At 45.9% G+C, this 14,083-nt stretch overlaps 1 protein-coding gene across 1 annotated transcript in view; it reads right to left on the bottom strand.

The window, feature by feature from the left end:
* Window positions 1–6,709: 6,709 nt before the first annotated feature.
* Window positions 6,710–14,083, bottom strand: part of SPHK1 (sphingosine kinase 1) — a 56,719-nt gene continuing 49,345 nt past the window's right edge. The window contains exon 5 of the mRNA XM_015424013.1: window positions 6,710–8,545. Within this exon, the coding sequence (XP_015279499.1) occupies window positions 7,753–8,545 (793 nt within the window). The 3' untranslated portion in view covers window positions 6,710–7,752. The remainder of the gene's footprint in view (window positions 8,546–14,083) is intronic.

Raw genomic sequence — 14,083 nt, 5'->3', positions numbered from 1 at the left:
AATGAATCTTTTTGCTGCTGTCTGGCTAAAGGGGAAGAGGATCAGAATGAACTGAGTGTTGTGTTGTTATAAATGTTGTATTTCTCCTGGATGTTTTTTCTTGCATAAAGTTTCTTATTCATAACCCATAATTCCATCACTGTTCTGTGACTGTTATTTTCCCCTCTATATATTTGATTATTTAGCCATCTTTATTTTAAAACCTAAAATAAAGTTTTTAAAACACTCTCCCCTCATCTTTTTTTTTGCCTCTTCCCTCCTTTACTTTCATTGGGGCTGGAGAGTTGGAAAGGGCTTATTTGGGGAAGGGAGGGATGTGGAGAGGAAAAATTGGGGAAGGAGGAGGAAGAGAGGGGGAGATTACGAGTTCTTTAAGGAGATCTTTGCCTACTTCATTTCATCCAGTCCTAAATCCTTTTGTTGGCTGCTGGGGGGAGAATGAGTAGATGGAGATTTCAGACAGAGAAAAGGACACTCATTTGGGCTTTTTTCCACCTTAGAAAAACAAACGTTAAGCAGTCTCATGTTGAATTTTCAAAGCTCCCGGCTCACCTGGTTGTCCCAGTGGCAAAGAAGCTGCACTGCCGCTGGTTGGCTGGTGGGTGCAGAGGTACACCTTCCCTTCTCTTCAGTCCACCTACTCCAAGCTTGCTATTTTCTTTCTTCAGCACAAAGCAAAAGGGATCACAGGTATCCAACAGGAAAAACACACAAGCAAACCCTGTGATATGAACACTATCAAGAAGATTTATATAACTTTTTAGACTTTATAAAATTGCAAAACGTTTTTTCAGCATTTTCAATTATACAATATTGTAAAAAAAAGTCCAGCATAATCCAACATTATGAGTACCCGGTTATGAACTCATTTCAACTTTACAGTCTTCCTCAGATGTAATCCTATATTGTAAGGAGGTGTCATCTTCTTAATCCAGCTCAGAATTGTAATTTCTTTTATAATATCCTGGAATAAACCATAATCAGTGTTCCCTCTAAGCTGAGTTACTGTGAGCTAGCTCACAGGTTTTTAGTCTCTGGCTCACACGTTTTTGTCTTAGCTCAGGAAGGGTGGCTCCAGAGCAAACTAATTTATGCAGTAGCCAAATTGCTTGCTCAAAACTTTAATGCTAGTAGTTCACAAAGTAGAATTTTTGCTCACAAGACTCCACAGCTTAGAGGGAACACTGACCATAATCAATGAAAATTCACATGTAGCTGCATGGAAATTAGTTATTTTAAACTTATAATGATTTAATAATTTAATTTTTAGAAAACTTACTTCTGGTTCCATAATAAGTGTTTAAGGTGCAAAAAAGCCTTACTGACCATTTGAGAACATGTTCCACTATTGATCAGATGCCCGGCTTTATATGAGTATTAGGACTGAATTTTTCCTGTATTACTAGTCTGAAGGCTTCTGTGCTTTATGAGTGCTGTGTGAAGGGTTTTTCCTACAGGTACATGATTGAAGTCTTCTGTACATTATCAGTACTTTATGAGGTAGTTTGAACTCTTTGAAGAAGAACCCCCGAAACGAAGATCAAAATCCAGAGTCTTCGTCAACTACTTATGAACTTATGAATTTATGTATACTGTGTATGGAGTTGCACATTTTATGATGTAATCTTGCTTTACTGATATATGTGGTCCCTTGTTGTTGTTATTAGTTTTGTTTTTGTTACAATACAATTTTCCTTTGCATGACCTTTGTGCACTCCATGCTCAAGTGTACCCACTCCAAACAAAATATGTTCAGAACTGGATGGGACTGGCTGCCGGCGCTGCCCATACCTCCCAACTGCAGACTGCTCTCAGCCCAGCCCCGATGAGGCGTTTAGGAGCAGGGGAGGTGGTCACATGCAGTTACTGCACCAAGGCCAGCCAAGAGCTGCTTCTGGGTGGTGTGTGTGTGCGCATGCGCGCCTCTTTACCTTTGAGCCACACACACCCCAAAAGGAAAAGCAGCCAGGGGAAGGAGGGAGAAGACAAGCTGGGGGAAAGGCAGAGATTTTGAGAAGACGAGAGAGGGAAAAGAAAAGAGTTGGGGGAAACAACAAGGGAAAGGAGAAAATGAGGAAGAGCGATGAGGGGAAGAATGGGGGGAGGAAGGGAGGCGGGGCCAGAAAGGTCCAAAGAGAAATAAAAGGGAGCAAAGATGCAGAGGTTGGGGAGGGAGATGCTGGTGTGTCCAGAACTCTTGGGTTTGCGACCCATCAGGGCAGAGGAGGGAACAGTGAAGTAGCCACCCTCCCCACCCATTCTGAGACCTTGTGCTGCTTCTGAGACCTCTGCAAGTGATGGCAAAAGGAGGCAAACCCCTGGAGGGCAGGCAAGGCTTGCGCGCGCTCTCTCTCTTCCCCCCTCCTTTAAGGAGGGGGAGGAGATCTCAGGCTCAACCGATGGAGGGACAATCTCATGCATGCAGGCTCTCTCCCCTAGGAAGCAGGAACAGCAAGCAGGAGGGAGGGGTTGAGGGAACTGAGTAAAAGGAACTGTGATACGGCTACAGCCGCCCAACTGCCACGATGTCTCCGACACGGCTCCTACTGATGTCAATCGACAGGTGTTCAAATGCTCGGTCCCGACATCCAAGTCCAAAACCCACACCCCCGCTAAGAAACGCAGGGAGGGTAAGGACATTAAACCTGTCAAGCAGAAGAAGCACAAGAGAGACTCGACCGAACCCAAGGTTTCCCCACGTAAGGTTCTATCGACACCTCTGTGATTGCCGGAACCATCCTCTGTGCTTGTGCCCAAATTGCTTGACTCACCAGTCCGTGGTCGAACGCAGGGTGGAGCATCCTCACCCATGCTGCGTCCAATACAGCTCACGGACTCTGAGCAGGATGTGGACTTAACTCAGCGATTCCAATCCTCCGGTGTCAAGAGCCTCCTCTCCGGGGAGGCTGCAACTCTGCACATCACTCCCCTCGCCACTTGTCCATTGACGATCGGGATCAATCTTTGGGACCGTGGCTCCATGGGACCAATGTCAATGGCAATTCCTGTATGGGGCCTACCCACTGTCAACCAGCATGCCCTGGCTCCCACCTCCCATGCAGACAGAATGGGATCAACAATCTATGTCCTCCCGCCTTGGAACCCACTCCGACACTGGAAAAACAGTTGCCACTGCCATCAAGCCTCTTAAACAGACACCTGTGACAAAGCAGAAAATAACCCCATCGGTGCCGATGACTTTGGCACCGAAAATCCCGATCCAATACTCGGACCCATCAGACCAGTCTGATTTGTCCAATGCCTTGCAAGAATTGGGTGATGAGAGTCCAGAACATCTGGCAATTTCTTCTCCACCGCAGAAGGTATTGGAAGATCTCACAATTTCTGCATCGGAAGACCTAAAGTCCTATGGAGAGTTCATCAAGAGAATGGCCAATACCCTAACTCTGTCTACGGTACAGCCTTCTCCCGCCATTACCAATACAGTCTTCGATATTGTCCCGATGTGCATTTCGGCAGCTGTTGCCCTTCCCATGACCTCAGTACTGCTGCAGGCTGTGAAGGTTCCTTGACCTCGCCAAGCCTCCACTCCCATTTCTAGCCATAGAATCAACCATATGTATAAGGTCCAGGAAACGGTTGCCGAGTTCCTGTTCACACACCTGAAACTGAACTCTGTGGTGGTGAATTTGTCCTCAAAAGGCAGACGTGCTCCCTCCACGCCCCCTGATAAAGAAGGGGGAAAGTTGGATTCCTTCGGGAGAAAATTTTATTCGGCTGGTGCACTGGACAGCAAAACTCCCAGCCTCACCCATCTGCCCATCCGGGTCCCCTGGCCCACCTGACAGTAAAGTAATTACTGGTCAGGAGTGAATCCTCCCTAGCTGGCAGCTCATGTTGCCCTGGTCACAGACTGACACGTCCCTTACTTGGAGAGTTTTCCCTGGGAGAGGAGGCCAACTGCAATGGTGCAGGTGGCTTCCAGGCCTCAGGTGGTGCAGGAGATTATTCCCCACTCATTTATCATGTTACTGGGAGTAGAGGAATGGTGGAGCCCAGGGAGAGAGCACCACCTGCCTCTATGCGGTTGTTCCCCAGGCCCCGGGCAGGTCACGCGGGGGGGGGGGGTCGATGATCACATTACTATTTAAGGGTGGAGGGTGGGGCCCAGGGAAAGAATGTCACCCGTCCCTGTGGGGTGTTCCCTGCGCCCCAGGCAAGGTGGAGGGGGTTGGCCCTGCCCAGTACTCACATAATCTGTGGGTGGAGGGTGGACCCAGGGAGTGAACACCACCTGCCCCTGTGTAGGTGTTCTCCGGACCCTGGGCAGGGTGGGAGGATCTGCCCTACCCAGCAGTCACATTGCCAGTAGGTGGAGGGTGGGCCCAGGAAGACAGTGCCACCCACCCCTTTGATGGGGTTCCCTGGGACTGGGTGGGAGGTTCTGCCCTGGTCAGTAATCACATTGCTCTTTCTGGGTGGAGGGTGAGCCTGGGGAGTAAGCCCCGGGTCCTCTTCTCCATCCCAAGGACCCCCCACAAAAACTTTAAAATAAACAATTGATGGACGTGAGTGATGCCCTCCCTCTCTTGGGATGTTCCCTGTGCTGGTCATCCTGGTCGGTGATCACTTTACCATTTAAGGGTGGATGGGCCTGGGGAGAGAGCTCCACCCACCCCTGTGGTTGGCCCCAGGAAGACAGAGGCACCTGCAACTGTCTGAGTGGTCCCCGGTGAGGTCCTCTGGGAGTTGGATGCCTGTAGCTTAACCAGTTCTGCTCTGTTCTGTCTGAAACTGGCACTGGACAACTCTTCCAGAAGCAGTTTCAGGTGGCACCTGGCTTGGGGGTCCCCTACTTGGACCCCCTATACCTGACAGGGAGATGACTTGTGGGGCATGTGTAGGGCCATCCCAGGGAGGGACTGTGCAAGTTGGTTTCAATGGAGGGGGAAAGGCATTTAAAGAGACTGCGGTTAAATTTTAAATGCTTGCTGAGTTCATTCACTGAGTCACGTGGCCGCGGCGCAACTCAGTGTGTGAACTCAGAAGGCATTTAAAGGTATCGTTGCCACGCCCAAATATCAGCTTTTATTAGGGCACAGCTATTTCGGTAGCCAAATCAGATTCCCCTAACTGTATTCAGCTGAATAAATACCTGAAAAATACTTTAAAGGTATTTTGGGGGTATTTATTTGGCTTGGTATATACCGAGCACACACCCCTAGAGTGCACCCTCCAAAGCTGTCATTTCTTCCGAGGGAACTGGTCTCTCTAGGCCAGTTGTAAATTTCTTGAGAACTCCTGACCCTTTTTGGATGGTAGTAACTAATTTCTTTTCCCTTCAGTGATTAGTACTGGTTTAAGCTGCCTCAGAATTCACCAGGAGCTGGGCCTTTGCAGTGGCCACCCCAACATTGTGGAATACCACCCCATGTGTAATTTGGTTCCCTCGTTTTCATTCTGGGGGGCAAGTGAACACCATCCTTTTCTGCTATGCTTTCGAAGGAGGTTGGTTTAATTTTGCTGGCTGACTTTTATTCTGGAATACATAAGGTATCTTACTGTTTTTATTATTTCTACTCCTTCTGTTTTTATTAGGATCATCTTTGTGGCTTTCATTAGTCCATAAACTTCTTTGAAAACTTTTAAACAATTCAAAGCAGTTACATAAATTGAGTAAAACAAATAATAGTGCAATGACCGTTGCGATCATTCATAGGAGCCAGAAGCCAGAAGCAGCTCAGATCTAACAAACCATCAGGTTTGTGGTAAATTTACCTAAATTCAGTCTGCCACCTTAAGCATGTTCTTTGGACAGACAGTATAGAAGTGTTCTGAATAAATACATTCCTTAGAATTACGGTACAATATTTTTAATCTGAAAAATATGACTACTGCCCTATGGTGCATCGCTCCACGGTTTTGTATATTCATGTTATTAGATACAGCTGGTTAACTTATCTTCACACACAACAAAGTTTGAGTCCAGTGGCACCTTGAAAACCAACAAAGTTTTATTCAATGTATAAGCTTTCAAATTTTGGACTCAAATTGTGTTCTGCTGCTTCAGACCCACATAGCTACCCACCTGAATTTATCTTCACGCAGACACCCCAACCCATTGTCTAAAACAGTACTGTGAATGTGGCAGTACCACTAGAAACATACTGATCCTTGTTTGACAGGCACAAATTCTAGCTGGGTAGGACTAATAAGCTTTGGGTGGTGGGTTGAAACTGGTTGTTAAAGCAACTATTAGAAATTTCCCCCCCAAAAGCAAGCCGCTGTGACATTTTACCTTTAGTCTGAAGGATACTGAACAGCTTAGGTTCAGTTTATTTCAAAGGATTTCAGGCTCAATTAGCTTCAGCTGACAAGAAGTTGCTAGTGTTAGGCTGTTCTTGTGCCACTTCCACATTATGTGTATTTGCCAAACAACAACAAAAAGAGGGTCAAATAAATTATTACAGCTTTTTTGGGGGGGATGAGTGATTCTGTTGGCTGTCACCTGCTTACCATCTTTCCTTGTATCTGCCAGATGGTATACATACTGCCCTTGTTAAGTTTACCCTGCCATTCCAAAGGAGCCCTATATAGGATCCAGCTTGGAAATATAAAACCAATTGAGGTGTTAATTTGCTACTGAATTGATATGTCCCTTGCTACAGATAACCAGATACTAATAAAATAAAATAAAGCACTTTGCTTGCTAATATGTCTATCCTGTAGAAAATCAGAAGGTTCTGTCTTTTTTTTTTTTTTTAACAAGGAAGCATATGCAATTAAAAGTGGGAAATAATGATCATATTGCATTGTGAGTGGAATATCCAGGAGATCCTAAGATTGTCTGGCAGGCAGAGGTTTTAGCTACTTTAGCGTTATGCATTACTAGGTGGCGAGCTAGATCTGTTTTTAAGGCAGATGTTTCAGAGGTGGTTTGCCATTGCCTGCCTCTGTGTCATGACCCTGGTATTCCTTGGAGTTTGCCCTTCCAAATAATAGCCAAGGGCAACCCTGCTTAGCTTCTGAGATCTGATGGGATCAGGCTAGCCTGGGCTATCCAGGTCAGGGCTGAAGGTGGGAAGTATCCATCTCTTGAGAACTGTTCTCTCCCTGCCCACTAAATTGCATCAAGTGTAAGCCCAGTGACTGTAAGAAGAGGGTATTGATACTGCTTAGAACTGAAACCAAACTTAATTTTCAAACAGTGCTGATTGTTTTTGAAAAAAATGTGGCTCTTTATTTCATCTCTATAAGAATATAATCTGCTATTACAAACAACTTTATTTCTTTGTAAAAAAGCACACTCTTCTTTACAAAAGAAAGGGATTAAAAGTTGTAATAGATTTCAGCCAAAGGCTCACTAGGTGGGGATTATATGTCATGCCCCCTAAATTAGCCATCTTCCATCAGGCTTTGGTCTCAGAAGGAAGAGTAAACCATTGATGCTGAGGAGCTGCCTTTGGTTTCATGAAGAGATCGGTTTATTTCACCTCTTTACCAAGAGAGTATGAAGACTATAAAACAGCCTTTTCTGCCCCTTAGCAACAGACAGAGGCTATTCTAGTACCAGAGGGAATAGCCTATTAATATTGCAGTTACATACTCTGAAGGCCCAGTTTCCCCTGAGAATTATCACTTGAAAACAGAGCTGATGCCGTCTTGACAGATACAACATTTGAGGTTTCTCGCTACAGGCACTGTTTCATGAAATTAAACATGCACCCAACAATGCTGTAAAAGCCTTTCGCTGCTGGCACAGATGTTGCTTCTTAGAAGTCTCCAACACATTCAGGAACCACTGATGATACGGCAACGCCGTCTGTGAATTTGACCCTGCACTGGCTCACATGGCAGCACTTCACCATCCACTGTCATGTGCCCCTTAAGCATGGAGGGTTCAATCCGGAAGGCTTTCACAGGCACATAGTGGAGATACGGGCAGTTGAGAGTCAAATGGGTCCCTTTTTCCAAGGCCATGAGGAATTTGATCATTGCCATCCTGGAAACCCCGGCAGTCAGGTAGAAAACGTGGATGGCATCATCATACAGCTTGGCTGGGGGAGCCAGAATAAGGTCTGTTCCGAGGTGGGATTGGTAGATGCAAACAATGGAGACAAACTCCTCCTCGGGCACTGCAATCCAGTCTTTGGGAACGGACTGTTCAAAGGGTACCAGTAAAGAATCCTCAAGCACAGAGCCCTGCTGAGGACGGGCGGAAACGGACTGCCCGTTGCAGAAGGAGACTGGGTTGGCACGCTGTGCTGAAAGGCTGCTCTGCTCCCCTTGTGAGGATATAGAGTTTGGCGCTTCAACAGGCAGGTAGGAGAGATGGCCCTTGTAGACTTGGAGCGTGGTCAGGTGTTGCAGGGTGCCCAGAGTGAAGCGGGCACTGCCCAGTTTGCGGTATCTTTCGCTGGTGATGTCAACATCAGAGACGAAACCCCAGCTAAAGCTGAGGAAGGAGAACAGACGCTTGCCTGAGGCAGTACGTAGGGACACCAGGTCCAGGGGAGCATGCAAGCCTTTGCATAGGAAATAAGTGCAGCTCATCAGCAGCTCTTCTTTCAAGAGGCAGACCTTGCTGCAGAAGAAGAAAGAAAACTGTCAGATAGCGAGGCACTGAAAAGCAGCCCAAACCAAGCGCAAAGGTTTGCAGCATAACATCCTATATTAAGCAAGCTGTTAATTCATAGGTCCCATCTCCTCCATGTCACAGGCCAAATCCACATAATACCTTTTCAGCAGGCCTCCTGCCACAGAACTGCTTTCCTTTGGTGCTGAAATTAAAACAACCCCACCACCTGGGAAATGCAGAGTTAGAATTCCCATTCTACGTCGCTGTGATGCAGTGGTTCTTCAGCATCCACCCCACCACAACACAAAGGTAATCAATCAAGTGCGCCATCACCTCGTGAGAAAGGTTCCCGAAAAGCTGCTTTTCATCTACAGACCTCTGCTCAAACCAAAGCTTAACTAGTGGTAGATTAGATAGGGCTGGATAGAGAAGATCGTGCACTTAAATATCTGCAGCAGTCTACTTACTTGCAGCAACAGACGGAAGAATGGACAGCTCCAAGCCACTGTTGTCCAATCTGATTTACTAAAACAAGAAAGGCTGGCCAGAAAGACCAAGAAGGGGATGTACTAAATGAGGGTGTATGAGCATGCACAGCTGCACCTTCTTGAATGTCTTTGACCAACCACTCAGTCAGGGACAAGAGATAGTGGTGTGAGGGTGTATTAAGCTTTTCCTCCCCATTGTCGTTTTGCCAATCTGAAATACTCTTGCTGTGTTCCTCACTAGGCAAACATACAGGTACAAATAACAGTGTTTGTATGTGTCTCCACAAGGGCAAGCAGTGACTCCACAGGGCATGTGTCAGGTTAAGAAACTGTCACAGGAGGGGAAGGCTTTACCCCTCCTCTACCTCCCTTCATGCCACAGTACTGACTAGAATTTGTTGGCCCCTACACACCTGTCATTTGAAAAACAAACACTTGGACTCCTGGTGTCACATCTGGTTTGGCCTTAATCCTGATAGGAACTGTTTCAACTGGTCAATGAGGCCCTCGCTGGCCATTTGTGGATCTTTTGTAGTTCCTGCAGTAGCTGACATGGATAGCCCAGGCTAGCCCAATCTTGCCAGTTCTTGGAAACTAAGCAGGGTCGGCCCTGGTTAGTATTTGGATGGGACACCACCAAGGAAGTCCACAGTTGCTACGCAAAGGTAGGTACTGGCAAACCACTTTGGAATGTCTCTTGCCTTGAAACCCCTACAGGGTTGCCATAAATTGGCTATGACATGATCAATGTTCCCTCTAAGCTGTGGAGTCTTGTGAGCAAAAATTCTACTTTGTGAGCTACTGGCATTAAAGCTGTGAGCGAGCTATTTGGCTACTGCATACATTAGTTTTCTTTGGAGTCATCCTTCCTGAGCTAAGACAAAACTGTGTGAGCTGGAGGCTAAAAAACTGTGAGCTAGCTCACACTAACTCAGCTTAGAGGGAACACTGGACATGATGGCAAAATATAAAGTTCATCCTAATGTGCTTATATATACCACAATTCAGTGCCTTCTGCAGAGTCAAGGAAGTTGCAACCTGACAGTCACAAAGCTGTGCCATGCACTGTGGGCCAGTTTGCTTATTGGAGTCAACAGGTATGGAAAAACGCATTGGGGGTGGTAGAACAAATTAGGATAGCAGCTAAAGGAGAATGGAGGAGAGAAATAAGGGAAATGGTCCTGTTAATGGGAAGGACGGGCTAGACTATGCACAAGCTTTGCAGAGTTCCAGAGGGATAACTTGTGTCAGTCCACTGCAGCAAAATAAAAGAGAAGCCTAGGGACATCTTAAAGACTCACATAATTTATCTCAGTATGAGCGTTCATGGATCAAAGCTCACTCATTCAGATGCTACCGAAAGGAAATCATTATGGAGATTTTTTTAAAAAAAATCACAGAGCTCCCTCCTTGTGCTCACTTTGAGTGGGCCTGGGCATGGTCTCAGGGCCATCATTCCCAGCTGCAGAAACCTGATAATTAACAGTTCCATTTGTCCGGGGGTACGCCAGGTGGCTGAGGCAGCTTGTTAGGGAGAAGAAAGTAACCCATTAGTGACTTCCTCCACCAAAATGAAACCCATGAGGAATAGAGGATTAGCCACAGAGCAGATGGAAGAAGTAGCCAGCTGTGCAGAAGGCAAAGGCCAGGTCTGAGGAGTTGGGGGTATAAATTCAGGGAGGAAACCTGAGCCAAGGACCTGCAATTACACTGCCTTTGTGAATTAACCTTCTCCCCTTTCCAACAAGTGACAACAGTGCTAGGAGACACCAGCCACCATCATCTGTCAAGAGGGAACCCACCAGGCCCATATGAAGTCACTGCCACCAAAACTAGTAGAGAGAGGCAGGGATAAACCGTGTTCTAATTGTCCTGGGATATTCCTTCAACCTCAAGGCAATTAATTTATGCACTAAACCGGGCCCCTGTCATTGTTGGATTATCTGGAGGTGATCCATGTTGGAAGTGGAGGACTGTTTATGCTGTCTCCTGCCTCAGACTATATAGGAAGACTCAGGGGTCGTTTCGTAGAAAAAGAGCTAGGGGAACTCATTAGCATAACTCATTAGCATATGCCACACCCCTGACATCAGGGGCCCGGTGGTGGACCTGCAAGGCCAGCGGGAGTGCGAGGAAGCCCCGCCAAGGCCCTCCCTGGCCCCAGGCAGGCAGGGGTGGGGAGAGGTGGGGAGGAAGCAACTTACTCTCCCTCTTCTCCTGCCTCCTCCTGGCTGAATGAGGGCCGGAAGCGGGGCGGCCGGAAGCAGGGGGCGGGGATTCATCGTGTGCCCCGCCCCCCGCACCTCACCCGGGGGAACTGTGATCCCCCCCGATCCCCCCCGAATCGACCTCTGGGAAGACTGCAATAGAATCAGAGAGATAGACAGACTAGGAAAATAAACATCCTTTCCCTCTCTCTGATGCTATCCCCTTTGACGTGTAGATTGCTACTCTTAGGGAAAAGCAGGGCTCTTTTTGTAGAAAAAGCCCAGCAGGAACTCATTAGCATAATAGACCACACCCAATAGCAGAAACTCATTAGCATAGTAGGCCACACCCCTGGCCGCACAGCTCATTAGCATATTGTGCCACATTCACAAGCAACGGACAACCCAGAAGACTAAAGATGCATCAGAGTTTGTAACTCTCCAATAATTAAACAAATTCTGGAGCAGAAGGCTATGGGATATTATAAATGATAGCTAGAAGGAACTTTAATAACCAGTATGCCAGTTTCTGGGGTCAAACAACAGGATATGGCTGTCCCCTCCATGATTTGCTGATCAGGTTGCAGAAACAGCTGTCTGTCAACTGGTAAAATTGTCAAACTAGAAGAAACCATCAGACACTTTAAAATAATCTCCACACATTATTAGTTTGTAGTATGTAAAGACAAAATCCAAATCACCAAATTATGCTGATTCCTCCTAGGTGTATTATACTCCTTCATTATACACCATATGACCAGGCCTCCCAAAGAGAAATACTGTTTTTTTTAAAAAAGCAATACCAAAATATTACAAAATCACAGACCCTATCAAGCTATCATTGCGGTCGTTTTCATAAAATATATTTTATCTGTGTACTCTTCTCTACTTTAGGAAGATTTGTTTAGCCTTGCTAGAAAAGTATATGTTCTCCCATTGAAAGACCCTGAAGGAACAACAATCTAGGGCCACAACAAATATGGTTCCATGTACAGGGCCCTTTCACAATTGGCTGCTGCATACATAAAATTATGCTGGGCATACTGTTTTGAGTGGTGGTCCCCTGAATTCAGTATAATAAGGACACTACTGTTCTGGTAGTATATTTGCAGCAGTGACCAGTCAGATCTTTCTGGAAATTGAGCCCAAATGGAATAGCTATTTTTGTACCCTTCATTCAAAAAAATGGACAAAGTGGCTTTGGTCAGTTGCTTTCTCTCAGTCTAGCCAGCATCACAAGGCTGTTGCAAAGCTAAAATGAAGAAGTGAAGAACTGTGTGTACTATTCCCGCAGACAGAAGGGAAGGCTGCAATATGCAGACACTTAACATGCAAGGGAATCTGTTTACTGACTCACCATAAGACAAGCTTCATCGCTTCAATAGTTCAAATTTAGCTTCAAATTAGTCCTCTTACCAAGTGCAATGGCATTTTGATTTCCCCCTTTTAAATAAAGGACCAGAATCAAAACCCATCCACTAATCAATGAAAAGGTGGTTGGAGTGAAAAGGGGAGCTTAGCCTCATATTCAAACTAGACTGCAGTAGGGAAGAAAATGTGTTCCAATGCAGGGGGCAGCTCTCTTACAGCCATGTGTCTCACTTTAGAAGGTGGGCAGACACAAAGAAGGGCATGAGAAGAAGATTGCCACATCCTTGACCTCTTGCTTTCACAATGGAAGACTTTTTTTCATGGCAGTGTAACTTTCAGCACCTCAGTTTTGAGCTAATGCTTAAGAAATTAAATGCACTATATCTTTATAGGAACATAAGAACATAAGAGAAGCCAATGTTGGATCAGGCCAATGGCCCATCTAGTCCAACACTCTGTGCCACACAGTGACCAAGAATACCAGGACCGATTTTAAAAATTCATCATTACTGCATTAATACTTTGAAAGTTTAACTTTTCAAAATGTATCTGGGGAGTAAACCCCAGTGCAAGGATTTCATGATGACTGGTGGTGGTGACATTGTTCATGGCTCCCTCATTCTTACGTGCAGAATATGAGGGAGAGGGAGAAAGAAAGGGGTGGGTGGGTTAAACCCAGGAGGAGAGGCATTCTTTTTTTATTCCTTTCTGGGTGGTTGTTAAACATTCTATTGGTCAAACATACCACACCCTGGCTTTATGTGTAAGGTACATTTTTCTTTTCTTTTTACAAAATTGGTGTCTCATAATAGCTATCACCTTACCACCCCTAAAGTGGGCACACGCTTACCAAGTTACAAAGCGAAGGTGGGGAAATTCCTGGATGGATCTGAGTGATTAAATAGGCTTGACACCCAGGCTTTCCTTTTACACTTAGGACAAACTGGTGGAGGTTGCCTGGAAAGGCCTGTGGTTGTTTAATTGAAGAAGTCTTCCGAGAGTCTGAAGGAGATGGTTTAGTTGTCAGAAGAACTAATATGATATAACTATACAAGCTCATGGTCATGACAAGTGGTAAGGGATTATTATTTCACCTGAGGTGGCGGCAGAATGAGGGTGAAGAGGACAACTCCTCATTTACGGTCAATAAATTGGGGAACTGGCCCAGCAAGGTAAATTCTCCACACAGAACTTCCCACAGAACAGGGGTTCCCTTTTGGGGGCAAATTCTACTAAAACAAACAATGTCTAATCTTTGGCTCACCCCCCCTTCAAATCTCAAGTGTCCATCATTCTGAAAATGAACTTCTCCAACAAACCTTTACTAGCTTTCTTTCTTATACTTCCAACAGACAGGCAGTGCATTCTTCTAATCTTTGCTCCTTCAACACTGTGGCTGGCAACTCATCTCATAGAATCATAGAGTTGGAAGGGACCCCCAGAGAGAGAGAGAGGAAGGGAGGGAGGGAGGGAGGGAG

Source organism: Gekko japonicus, unplaced genomic scaffold (genome assembly GCF_001447785.1).
Source record: "Gekko japonicus isolate JY-2015 unplaced genomic scaffold, Gekko_japonicus_V1.1 scaffold442, whole genome shotgun sequence".
Lineage (NCBI taxonomy): Eukaryota > Metazoa > Chordata > Lepidosauria > Squamata > Gekkonidae > Gekko > Gekko japonicus.
This window is presented reverse-complemented; position numbering and strand designations above follow the sequence as displayed.